This window comes from Rhagoletis pomonella, unplaced genomic scaffold (genome assembly GCF_013731165.1).
Source record: "Rhagoletis pomonella isolate Grant_MI unplaced genomic scaffold, Rhpom_1.0 Rhpom_scaffold_00012, whole genome shotgun sequence".
In the NCBI taxonomy this organism is placed as follows: Eukaryota; Metazoa; Arthropoda; class Insecta; order Diptera; family Tephritidae; genus Rhagoletis; species Rhagoletis pomonella.
Genome location: NW_023458566.1, coordinates 15,637,430 through 15,650,836, shown reverse-complemented (window position 1 = coordinate 15,650,836; position 13,407 = coordinate 15,637,430). Strand labels below are relative to the sequence as shown.

Sequence of the window (13,407 nt, the reverse complement as noted above, 5' to 3'; positions counted from 1 at the left end):
GGCAATGCTATTTCACTTCACTTCGTCTTTCATTCGGGTGTGTGTCAAAAAAAAACACGTAAAAAAGCATCACCAAACGCTGACGGGATAAACATTTTTGTGGTAAAAAAGCCAATTTAAAGAACTTGTGAATCGAGTTGTTTAAATACAATAGAATTCCCAGCTAAATAAACAAAAGGCCACAAAGAGTCTCATCTAAACATTTAATAGTAGACTGCTAGAAAAGCAGAATTTGCCGAGGACGCAGCCGAGTGATTGTGACAGCGACACATCTGTTTGTTCGTGCGCTTTGTCTTTGTTTACAACGCTCTGGGAATTGTGAAATTGCATTTTGTACACGATTTTATACCGACCTAGTCTTCCAGTGAGTCGATTTAATCAGACCAGTATTTATTAAATACTATCAATTTGGTATGTCCGGTGGAGCATTAATTACGTTGAAAGAAGATGCAACTGACGCTGGAGGAAGTGCCAACGGCGGAGGTGGCAATTCCAACATGGCAAGCAGTCAACAAAACTCCGGATCCGGAAATGCCAACACCGCACCCAATGCAAACGGCAGCAATGGCGGTCCTCCTGAAGGAACGCGTCAAAATAGCCTGCAGCGTATCCAACTGCGTAAACAAAAAGTCTTCAATTTGCCTGTTCCGCAGAAATTGGCGAAACTTTCCATGTACTCTGCATGTCAGAGCGAAGGCTGCCGTTGCACTGGATGGAAGACTCCACAAGAAAATCGCCACCGCGACGTAGAGTCCTCATCGTATTGTCCTGAATTTACGGAGGAATGCCGTAGCTGTAGACACGCATTACAAAATCATATCGCGCATCTCGATGGCATATCCGGTTCCCAAATGAACGATCTCCTGGGTGCCATTATAGATATGGAAAATCTGTTCATGTCGATGCAACGTGTGGAAGATGAGGATACGAAAAAAGTTTATTTATATTTATTTCGACTACTCCGTCAATGTGTTCTTACTCGTCAGCAGGCTGTTATTCGCGGACCACTGGGTGATCCTCCATTCGAGTCACCATGCATTGCTAAAGCCGTTTCCTCATTTGTCTTTTACAAATACAATCATTTAAGTCAGACTGAGTTGCAAACCATGACCGAGGTGGCAAAGACATTTCTTAATTTTTTAAACCATTACAACTTTGAACCGCCCTCTATGCGTCGCACTGGACTTACACATGAAGACGCTTCAACGTATAAAATCAACTATACACGCTGGCTTGTTTTTTGCCACGTACCTGCGTTCTGCAATTCCTTACGCCACTTTGAGACGTCGCTCGTATTTGGCCGTACTCTACTTCGAACCATCTTTAAATATATGGCCGAACAGCTGAGAAATAAATGTTCCTCGGAACGTGATCGTTTCCCAGCTGACAAACGATCGATCATAACGCAAATGCCCAAATTCTTAGATGCCCTCAAAGCCGAACTATTAAAAGATGATTCACCGATTTGGGATCAAGGATTTAGGCCATCCACTGCATTTATTATACAACAACGTAAACGTCAACAAGAAGCCAGTACGGGAGCTGGCGCAAGTAAACGAACTGGAGCAGGAGAACCTGCGCATAAAAGAGTGAAAAAGGAAAGCACTGACCGTGCCAGTGGGTAAGTTCTAGGCAGATTTTGGTTCACGTAATTCAGGAAATAGCTTTAATATTGAAATCAAATTATTTATATCTGTATAGACAATAGAAATCCATTTTAAATGAGCAAAAATTCACGCTAATGAGTATAGATGAAGTTGTTTTGTTATATTGAATTGGTTTTTTATGTTTAAACTTTACACAAATATAAGTACATACTTACATATGTATGTACATACATACATTCATAAACATATGAAAAGTGTGAGAACGCAACTTGCAGGTGTGTGACCTTACAAGCTATTTCACAACGATTACTTGCATATAAATCGAAGAAAATTTGTATATATAATACCTATACCTATTAAGCATATAAAAAGTTCAGGAATAAAATACTTCTTAGGCGTAATTCGAATCGACTACGAAGGGTTATAAGTGAATGCATTTTTTGAGTTTTCTTTGAGAATAATATACTTTTTAAAATTAATCAAAAAAATAATTGAAATTTGTTATGAGACATTGATGACGTCGACAACTAACGAAGTTATTTATTGTTTTTATTTTCATGCGGGAGGGAAGAAACCGGTTTTTATTTATTAAAATAGAGCTTCTTTTAGTATTTTGTTTTCAATCGCTGACACTGCAATGTTGGGAGCTTGGGGATGAAAATCGTCGCCTGGGTAAAAGATTGTCGTATGTTGATTTCGGCAGGTTGTGGAAAATCGCGATTAAAGTTTGGAATGCAATTTCTCAAAAACGCGAAGATAGATATTCTCCAAAGTCTCTGAAAATGTTACTAGTTCACAAAATTCTTAAATTATTTAATTTTTAATGTTTAATGTTAATTAGCTTTGAGCAGCCACTTTGTATGAAATACGACAAAATGTGATCAAAATTTCTACTAAATTAACGACACTTTTTACTCGATATCTCGGAAACTAAAGGAGATATCCAAAAATGGAGATCGTCATCTTTAAGATATTGATTAATTTAATATGGCTGCATAACTAACTAAATTTTTACTAAATTATAGAAAAAATTTTAGTCAATATCTCGGAGACTAAAGGACATATCTGAAAACTGATAACACCAATCGAAAGACCTTATAACAAAATATATAACTGCATCTATAACTAAAAATCGTCAAAATTGCGCTTACGACTATCTTTTACCCAGGCGACGAAATGTAAAACATACTTTTAGGCTAATTTTCATTTATTTTCATACTGTGATCATTTGCCAAAACCACTTCCATACACGACTCATTCAGTTTTTCTGGAAAGCACTAAATCGTTGAGATACCATACAATATTTTAACTATGTATGTATGTTAATAATATGTTCCATCAATATCAAACCTTATGAGATATTTTGTGGAGGATAATTTTTCAGTTTTTATTAGTTATATTGTTAATATATGTAGGTGAAAATAAAAATAGCATGAAGACATTTATTAATATTTTCAGCGATTCTCACTTTGAAGATCTGTCCGATGAAACCGTCGTGCGTGCTTTAAAAGCTATATCGGAATCAAAAGCGATCAATAAATCGGAAATCCTATTTCCGGTTAATGTTTCTCGCGACGAGAACGTAAAAGCAGAAGAACAACAACGTGCAATCGAGTTCCATGTAGTCGGCAATTCTTTGACAAAGCAAGTCGATAAGCAAACAATCTTTTGGCTTATTGGTTTGCAGGCAGTATTTGCATATCAACTGCCTGAAATGCCGCGCGAATACATAAGTCAATTGGTTTTCGACACTAAGCATAAAACCTTGGCACTCATAAAGGAGAATCAACCGATTGGTGGCATTTGTTTCCGTCCGTTTTCTAGTCAGGGCTTTACAGAAATTGTTTTTTGCGCCGTCACTATGTCCGAACAAGTCAAAGGCTATGGCACACATTTGATGAATCATCTAAAGGATTACAGCATCAAACATGGCATACGTCATTTGCTGACTTATGCTGACTGTGATGCTATTGGCTATTTTAAGAAACAAGGTTTCTCCAAGGATATCAAATTAGCGCGCCCTGTATATGCTGGTTTTATCAAGGAGTATGACGGTGCCACGCTAATGCATTGCGAACTGCATCCGAGTATCGTGAACACGCAATTTATATCAGGTAATTTTATTTGTTGTGTTTTTTTTTTTTAATTTTACATTTCCATTTTCTACAAAATATGGTAAAATTCATTTTAGTTATTCGCAAACAAAGCGAAATTTTAAAGGAACTTATTGCACAACGGCACAATGAGGTACAGAAAGTACGCCCCGGTTTGACCTGTTTCAAGGAAGGACTACGTTCCATACCCGTTGAATCGATACCAGGATTGCGGGAAATCGGTTGGAAGCCACAAATGCGCGCACAACGTACGGCCCGACCACTTGAAGAGTCTTCCGATCCAGAAAAATTAGCCGCATCCTTCACTGCCGTTCTTCAATCGGTGCGTCAGCATCAAGCAGCTTGGCCATTCCTGCGCCCTGTGACCACCGCTGAAGTGCCCGACTATTATGATCACATAAAATATCCAATGGACTTGAAGACCATGGGCGAACGCCTCAAGCAGGGTTATTATGTGACGCGTCGCCTATTCATGGCCGACATGGCGAGAATTTTTTCAAATTGCCGTTTCTACAACTCACCCGAAACTGAATATTATCGCTGCGCTAATTCATTAGAACGTTACTTTCAGACAAAGATGCGGGAGTTGGGTTTGTGGGACAAATGATGTTGCGCCCTTAATGCCGCCGTCGATATGCTTAGCGAACACGAACGCGATGCGGATGAACATAGTGTTAGCGATCCGGCAGCAACAACTATAGAAAACTTAAATTTACAGCAAACAGAAGGTAATAGTAGTGGCGGTGGTGATGGCGGCACTAACACAGTGTTGGCAGTTAACTTGGGTGTAATTTCCGCATTGCCAGAAGATATATTTAAAACTTAAAAATTAGTAAGCTCTTGAAAAAAAAAAAAATAAAAAAAAAATTTATGTTTAATAAACTGAAAATATATATATGTACATAGTATATGTATAAACACCCCCTGATTAGAAGTCACATCAAGTAAATATTTAGCCTTAATATACATATAAAAATAAACAAAGAATTCTAAATGTTATACATTTGCGGAAAGCAAACTCGTAATGCTTCGTTAGGAGTGGAATAAATAAAAAAAAATGCATATTCATGTACATATGTACATACATACATACCCTTCATCCTAATCGAATTCCAATAAAATTGATGTTTAAATAAAACTATGGTTTTCTTCAACGAAGGAAAATATATTCTGATTTAGCATGTTGTCATTGATGCATACAGTTATTGTGATTAATGTAATCAGTAGTTATCTTTTTTATTAGACAATTTATATAATTCATACAGTAGTTTACAATTTCTATACAATGATAATAGTATATACATGATGTACACACTTTTAAGCTGAAAGACGTCCGACAAAATTTAATTTTGGCTATGCGCTTTAAGAAATTTCCACATTTTCTAACAATGAAATAATTTGGGTGAAAACACGTCCAAAGTACATATTCGTTTCATGTATCACACTTATAAAGAATGTGTGCGCTTTGATTTGCTTCCAAATTTATCAGGAATTTCCCTGCAGTGTGAAGCCGAATCAGCGAAAGCGAAAATTGTTTTTTTTTCTGCACCTCTCGTCCTATTTTATAATAAATAGAAACTTCAGTGGTCCGGAATTCTTGCCAGTTTTTCAAGTTTAAGGGAATCATTTAAATTTGCTTCATTTTTAACAAGACATTCCTCAGGAGTTGCGAACTCTTTAGGGCGACCCAACCTTTACTTTACAATCTGCCGCTATTTTTTGTCCATACAATATAATTTATGTCTTAATTAAATATAAGCATCCAATTTTTTATTAATTTTTTGCGACCTATGTAAATTTTTTTACTTATATCTATACTTACTAGTATTTATAGACATCGAGAAATTTTTAATAAATTCACATCGTAGTTTTTTAACGATAATTTATAAATATCTATTAATATACACACACATACACTCGTTTCACTTGAATAGGTACACATTTTTTCCCCAGAAGTGAGCTAATGTATATCTTTACTTTTGGTATTGAAGAATCTTTTTGAATTCAATTTGAAGAATTCGTAATAAAAATTGAAGCGAAATCGTCTTATGGAACAATTGAGCTCAAATCTAAAATATCACAAATAACGAAAAAATTCCATAAGTACAAACACAAATAAAGAGCACCAACTCAACCACTTTCTGGCAATGCCACCAAAATAATTCCAAAAATTTGTATATGCAGTTATGTATCCCCGAAGAGCTGTATAAACGAGCATCACAAAGCAAAATCTTAATATTTTGAATTACCAACTAATTTAATAGACTTAAATTAAATGGCAAATTTTTGACGCTGGTTTCTTTGCAAAATTTACATATATATTTTGGTATAGAAAGCTAAACTAATAGTATTAAAGATACATCAAGTGAGTCGCGCTGTTTTATGAAAGCCCACAAAAAAGCTACACAGACTTGTTGATTCTTATCCATCGTTGTTTTTTTTTTTTTCAAAATCGACCTTTCTCTAAAATTAAACTAAAAAGATGCTTATTCGATGTTTGCAAGTATATCTTTACTCGGTTCTTGAGGAAAAAAAATGCATCTTTTCATGTGAAGCGAGGTGTACACACATATGCATCGTCTTTCTCAATATCCATGACATGGACAGTACATTCATACATACATATGTATAGTGGTCCTCAAAATAATAGGAGTGCGATATTTTGAGCAGTTTTGGCTATTTATCTTTTGTTTATTTATTAATTTTTTTTATAAAATTCAAACTTTGTATACAACAACCACCAGATAAAGTTACAAAACTTCTGCAAATTTTCACCAAAATTTCAAACTTTTAGAATAGAATCTTTACAAAAAAATTTGGTACTCTGTTTTTTCGCTCATTTAATTCTAGTCTAATAAAGTCCAAGCTTTAAGCTTCTTAAAAAAATCCCGTTGATTTTTGGCAATTTTTTTGCTAGCAGTGTCCTCCTTTGGACTTTTGAATTATTTCTAAAAATTCTGAAATTTTGGTGAAAATTTGCATAATTTTTATCATGTGTGTACAAAGTTTGAAATATAAATTTATATGGCGTTTGTTGTATAACCAGCTAGACTTTTATAAAAAAAATAATAAACATTAAATAAACAAAAAACACATAGCCAAAGCTGGTCAAAATATCGCACTCCTATTATTTTGTGAACGATGCATATATGTATGTACATATAAGGACGATTGCGGTTTAAGAATTATCGAGTTAAATGATTTCAAAAACTTTTGTAAACTTTTTTAAAATTTTATACTTGATTTAAAGCCTGGGAAAATATATAAGAAAATCGTTAATTTTTAATATTTTTTTTATATACGATACTCATAGAGTCAAATGGTGTTAGATCGGAAATATAAAATTTATTATATTTAAGACTTCCGCCACATGAGCTGGACCTGCTTGAAAATACCTGCTGAATCGACTTTTTTTTTTATAAATGAAACTAGATTTAACTTTTCTTTTTTAATTCCCTCAGATGATAGAAAAGTTTAAGCTTAGAAGGTCTACATAAAAATGTTCAAAAATTGTGTTAACGGAATCAATATAATGAGATTACACTGTAGGTAAAATCTTAAGTTTTGAAATGACACATAAAACGCCAACGAGCCACTTAACCTTAATGAATATGTCTACCGTTTTTACAGATCAGGTAATTTTCCTAGGATTTTTAATTTTTATGAAAAAAATCAAATTTTTACAAGGAAAAAATTAAAATGTAAAAAATTGTTTATATATATTTTCTTTATCGTATTCAAGCTCTTGCCAAAAAATCAAGCTACTAGGGCAGTATCGACACCAAAAGTACTCAGAACTCGATTCTCAGAAGGATCGACAGTATCCGCTTTTTAAAAGTATCGATACTCCAAAGTACTCAGTACTCGGAAAAAAACTCGAGAGTACTCAGAACTTAAATGAACTCGAAAGAACTCAGTACTCAAAAATACTCTGTTCCAATCATCACTCTCATACAAGAATTCAGGACCGATTCAAAGCACACAGTATTGTGTCAAATAGCTACTTAAATGTACTGAGTTCTGTTTACATTTACCGGTATTCAGGAATGATTGTACTCAATTTCAATAGCCAATCATTTGACGTAATTTGGGATTAATACATTAATTTGAATAAAGTGCTGCAAGCTTTTGAGAATTCTACACTAAGCATTGAAATGTCACCAACAGTTGTATATTTAAAGAAAGTAATCAATACTCTCAAAAATACCCCAACCTTAAAAGTATCGATACCAAAGAACTCGATCCTCAAAGGTACTCGATACTTCCCAAGACTACCACTACAATGAAAATCGATTGATAAATAAGCAACTTTTGAATGGTCAAATAAAAATGTGCAATAATTTTTTGGATGAAATCGAAGCATGGAAAATGTTACTCATACGCCATGTACGAGTACGGCCATGTACGATATGGCGTCTGAGTAACATTTTCCATGTTGAAGGTGTTGAATTTTTTTCATTCGCAATGGAAACTTAAAATTAAAATATCTTGGGAAAATGACTTGATCTAGAAAAACGGTATACAAATCCGTAATCCACGAGCCAAAATTTAGTTTACGTGCCTCGGCGTTTTTTTGTGTCATTTTAGCGTCCCTACAATGTTATTTGGAGGTATTTTCAAATCGGTCTGGCTCACTCACGCAAGTCTTAATATTTTTCCGAAATGTTTTGGCGGAAGTCTTAAAATATAATAAACTTAATAATTCCATTGGAAAAACCGCACATATTTTCGGCGCTGCATCCTAATGTATAATGTTTTGTTAATCTTCTTGCTTCTAAGCTAAATACAGCGTACCTACGAGAGGCTGTTCAGTGGGATAATTCTTAATCGTTTACTTAATAGACTTTCTTGATTTGTTATCGTTTTTTTTTTTACTTATAAGTACAAACATTTGTATGTATGTGCACACATTTTCAGTACCTACTTTTTAACAATATTTTAAAGATGTTTAAACTTAGTACAAAATTTGAGTTGCACTCTTCTATTTGCTTCACACATTGAAAATAAAAATAAATGTTATTTACTAATAAATACGGTGTAGTCCCTAAGGCTAACGGTCTAATGTTTTTGCTTGTGAAAATTTTCTTTGCTATTTTTTTATGCAATGTAAAGAACCCTTTGCATATTAATCTTAATTGGGGTTTCGCTACAAATGTTGAATTACCTATTCACATGCAAAACCTTCTTTAGAACGATTGTCATAATTCGAAATATGTTTGCAATACAAAAACTTATTGAAGCACCGTAATTATACGAGTAATACGAGTATATTTACATATGTACATAGTAATTTTCAGGAAAGTGTATTCTGCGAGATTATCTATCGATCATTTAACTTTTTGTTGGAAAAAGAAGTTATCGTCGCCTGGATAAAATATTGTCGTAAGTGCTATTTTGATGATTTTTTCTTATATGTACATTAGGGTGGTTTTTTCTTGGCGACTGAAGAAAAACCACCATTGACCATGATTATACCATGTAGAGTTTTGAAAACAAAAATCAAAGTTTACGTGTATTTTATATGGAAGATCTTTGCACGCCTTGGGCGAGTACTTAATGTTAATATTAAGGGTTCAAATTTTCAGGGAGCTTTTTTTTAGGTGTTTTCTACAAAATTTCGAGGAAGGAGTGAAAGAAAACAATAATCGCAAAAAAAAATCACCCTAATGTACATATGTATATGCAGTTATATATTTTTTGAAATAAGCTGTATCGATTGGTGTTATCAGTTTTTGCATATCTGCTTTAGTTTCTGAGATATCGACTATGGGTAATTTAGTTAATTAACAATGCAGTCATACCGGACTACTCAAGATCTTTCAAAAGGCGTTATCCATTTTTGGGCGTCTCCTTTGGTTTTGAAGATATATTTTATTCGCAATTTGGTACAAATTTAATGAAATAAGTTCCGAGATATTGAGTAAAAGTCATACAAAATGGCTGCAAAATTGTTGACAAATGTAGCATACGACAAAATTTTACTAAAGAAAATCCTTCACAAACTCAAAAATAATTAACAATAAACAATTAAAATAAAATAATTTTAGAATTTCGTGGTCTAGTAACATTATGCGTGACTTTACAGAAAATATATCGTCGCGTTTTTGTGAAACTGCATTCCACATTTCAATCAACGTCTGCCGAAAACCTGCCGAAAATAACATAGGACAATCTCTTATCCAGGCGACAAAATGTACTCGTATAAGATGAACTGATTATGGGCAGACTTCCGCGCAAATAGTACTTATAACGAAGATCGAAATCGCTAACATAGTGCCATACTAAGGACAACATTGTATTCGGCCAGGATTTGGATCGCTAAGAATATTTTCTAAAGAGATGCCTTTCGATGTGACGGTTCAGTTTCAAACAGGTGACCGACTACTTGTCTGGAGTGCAATATTCTTCCGGATTTGCAACTTCGTCCACTCTTTGACGATCACGACAAGGTGCAGCTGGAGCAGTTGTGTCTGAATGATAGGTTTAAGTCGGCTTTGAAAATTTGAGAGGAGCCTGTAAATAGAGCTTTGTAAGGGCTTGAAGATATACGCTGTGGTGCCAGATATGCTACGGCATATATTTTGCAAAGACCATTTGCATTAAAATTTCCATTTCATTTATTTCAAATTTTCTATTTATAAAACATTTAAAATCTTGTTTACTTTTATGAATTTGTTTAGTTTAACTAAACGAGTAATGGAAACTGACAATCGAATTCAAATAGTATTATTCAGGTTAATAAATATGAAATTAAATTGTTTTTTTAAAAGGGGTTCGAAAAAATTTTCACCGCTTAGTGATTAATTTTTTTTCAGTTAATTTTTTTTTTCTTAATTTTAAGTAATCCCTAAACTGTTTATTTGTTTCTGTTGTTAAGAGCAATTGGGTAATGATGATTTGGTTCATATCTACATGCATATTGTATGAATTATTTATATAGTATACAGATTTGGACAATCCTATAAAGGCTAAGTATTTCTTTTATTCTCAAAATTTTCTTTTTCGAACTCAAATAATAAACTTGATGCAAAGCATCCTAAATATTTTATGGCTCATAAGTTGTCCAATGCTGAAATAATGTACATACATTCGTGTCGCTCGATTGCTGGAAGAACTTCATATATCAAAAAGTCAAAATTGCGAAAAAAGGCTTCAAAGTTTTTAGTTTTGCCGGTTTTACGCGTTCAACACAAACAAGTAAAAACTAAAAAAATATGATAAATATAATTTTATGATTTAATCCAGACAATACTCTTGTCGTCAAACTTTTCTTTCTTGCTTACTTCCATTTTCAAAGCCGATATATTGGGCCGTATGCATAAACACTAACCAATCGTTTTTTTCTTAAAACTTCATACCATTCACTTAAATTTATTGTGAGTAAATTGAGTAAAAGGTCTGAAATTTTAACAAAACGCATGCGGCCCATTGTTTTTTTTTTTTACAATAAAAAGTGGAAGTGAGTAAAGTTGCAAGAAACACAGACGATTTTTTTACCAAAATAAAGGGCTCTACTTAAAGTATTTTTTTTTGTTTGTTTGATCATGAAGTTCTTCCAGTAATATGGACTTATCATCGTTACAGCGTTACCAACAAACAAAAAGTGATATTTTTACAGGAAAATAACAACGCGTATTTTGATTATTTAAAACAAACAAGTGGAATATTTAAAAAAAATATGTATGTATTTCATTCAAGGTTTTTAATAATAGGTGTGTACTCGTATTGAGAGGACAAAATTCTCCAGCAGCAAAAGTTCTGAGAATTTAGCAGAATTCACTCTCAAAGAGACGAAATATCAACAGAAGTACGAGAACGCAAAATTTGCAAAAACTTGCAACCTTCGAAACAGCTGATCACTCGCAAAGTTGCCACTGGTGATTAATTTGGCAATTTATTTTCTGTTTGGTACCATTTCCCCCCGATTTGGAATTTTATACAATTGAATAGTTTTCGATAAGAAAAACCTTTTCAAAATACAAATTAATTATATCGAAATGAATAAGTTATTTTTCTCATAATTATTTGTGATACCACATGGCGACGCATTAAAAACAAGAGAATGTCCTCCAAACACCCATCATTGATCCAAAAAAATTTTATAGAGTAGGTTTAAAATTATAAAATTGTCATTTCTACAATCAACCTACCAAAACCGAAAACTTCAGCAAAAAAAAAACATTTCAGCATGCTTCATTTAAATCTATTTTGGTATATTTACAGGAAAATTATGGTACAAACGAAAAATGCCATACGGCAACCATAGTCAGCACACTAAAGTAAACAAACTGGAGATTAATAGCAAATTAACGAAAAATAAACTCAACAAAGGTTGTGCTTATTAAATTTACGCACTTTTTAGCTGTATACTAGCATTAATAATAAAATTTGCAATAAATAACTCAAAAAGGCCATATTTTCTTTTGTTTATTTACAAACATGTGTTTGTGATCAGCTAATTTTCTTACTTGCAAGTTTTAGCTGGGAAAAATTTTTCCAGCAGAAATTTGCAGCTCTCTTTCACATTTTGCTCTCTCAATTTCTCCTACTTTGCAAGTTTTTTGGGTACGAGAACGCAAGACCAGTAAAAGTTTTCTAAAACTTTAGATAGTTGGGCGTACGAGTACACTCCTAATGATGTCGCGGCTGGCATCAATGTACTCTTAACAAAAAAAAAACATTGATGAAACTTTCAATCACTTGTATGCTTGAACTATAAAACAGTTAAGTATAATTGTACTTAGTAATTGTTAATCTCTTAATTTCCTCTACTATTAAGTTAGCTGTTTTTAGAGAATTTCAATAAGGATAGATTTTCCTATTAGAGTAACACACATTTTATGTTATGTAAACATTCGAAAAAATGGCGGTTACACACATACATAAATAGTATATTTCAATGTTCTTGCAAAATTTGTTTTCACTTGAGGATGAGTTGTCCATTTTTAATTTTTTTTTATGTTGTTAATTTCTTGCTTTTGTATTGGTTGCATGATTTTAGTTAATATAATGTATGTATACACACTTGTATGCTAGTATCAGAAAGAATTCTTCCTAAACATTTATGTACATACATACATACATATGTTATGTATGTACGTCGCTTTTTCCACTTCAAATACAATTATAAACTTTTATATTAAATTTTAATAAATTCACACATGCATTTTGTCATATTAGCTTATGTTAACTCTAAATTTCACATCACAAGTTGAAATTTTTCTAATATTAATAATGTTGCGTTATGCCATGTAATTATATATATACAAATGTATATTATTTGGTGTACATTTTCTACGGGTCGTATGGATATTTTTGTGATGAAAATAAAAGTTTTGGAAGTGATATATATGTACACATCCTTCACGCCCTATTAAATGAAATTAATTATTCAAAAATAAATAGAAAATGTATTAACCTTCTGCCACATACGAGGCCAAATATGGTGGTCCCCACCTAACTAGTGGCTTGAAAAAATTTATCAAACTAGTTAAATGCATTGAAGAAGTTAACTACGAATAACGGAACGTACTTAATTGATTTTCTCATGGTTAAATGACACACTTTTGTGTGCGCGCAACTCAACTGCAAAAAAGAAAAACGAATGAAAAACGCAAGTTTTTCTTGTAAAACAAAAAATATTTCCGAAATAAAATTTAAAATAAATGACTTGCGAGTCGTTTTTT

General features: G+C 33.0%; 1 protein-coding gene across 1 annotated transcript; it reads left to right on the top strand.

Moving 5' to 3' along the window:
* Positions 1-81: 81 nt before the first annotated feature.
* Positions 82-4,859, top strand: LOC118747937 (histone acetyltransferase KAT2B). The gene is made up of 3 exons (XM_036482171.1): positions 82-1,621; positions 3,066-3,721; positions 3,799-4,859. Exons 1-3 carry the CDS (start codon positions 414-416, stop codon positions 4,326-4,328), a joined length of 2,394 nt encoding a protein of 797 aa, XP_036338064.1. The 5' UTR covers positions 82-413; the 3' UTR covers positions 4,329-4,859.
* The last annotated feature ends 8,548 nt before the right edge of the window (positions 4,860-13,407 follow it).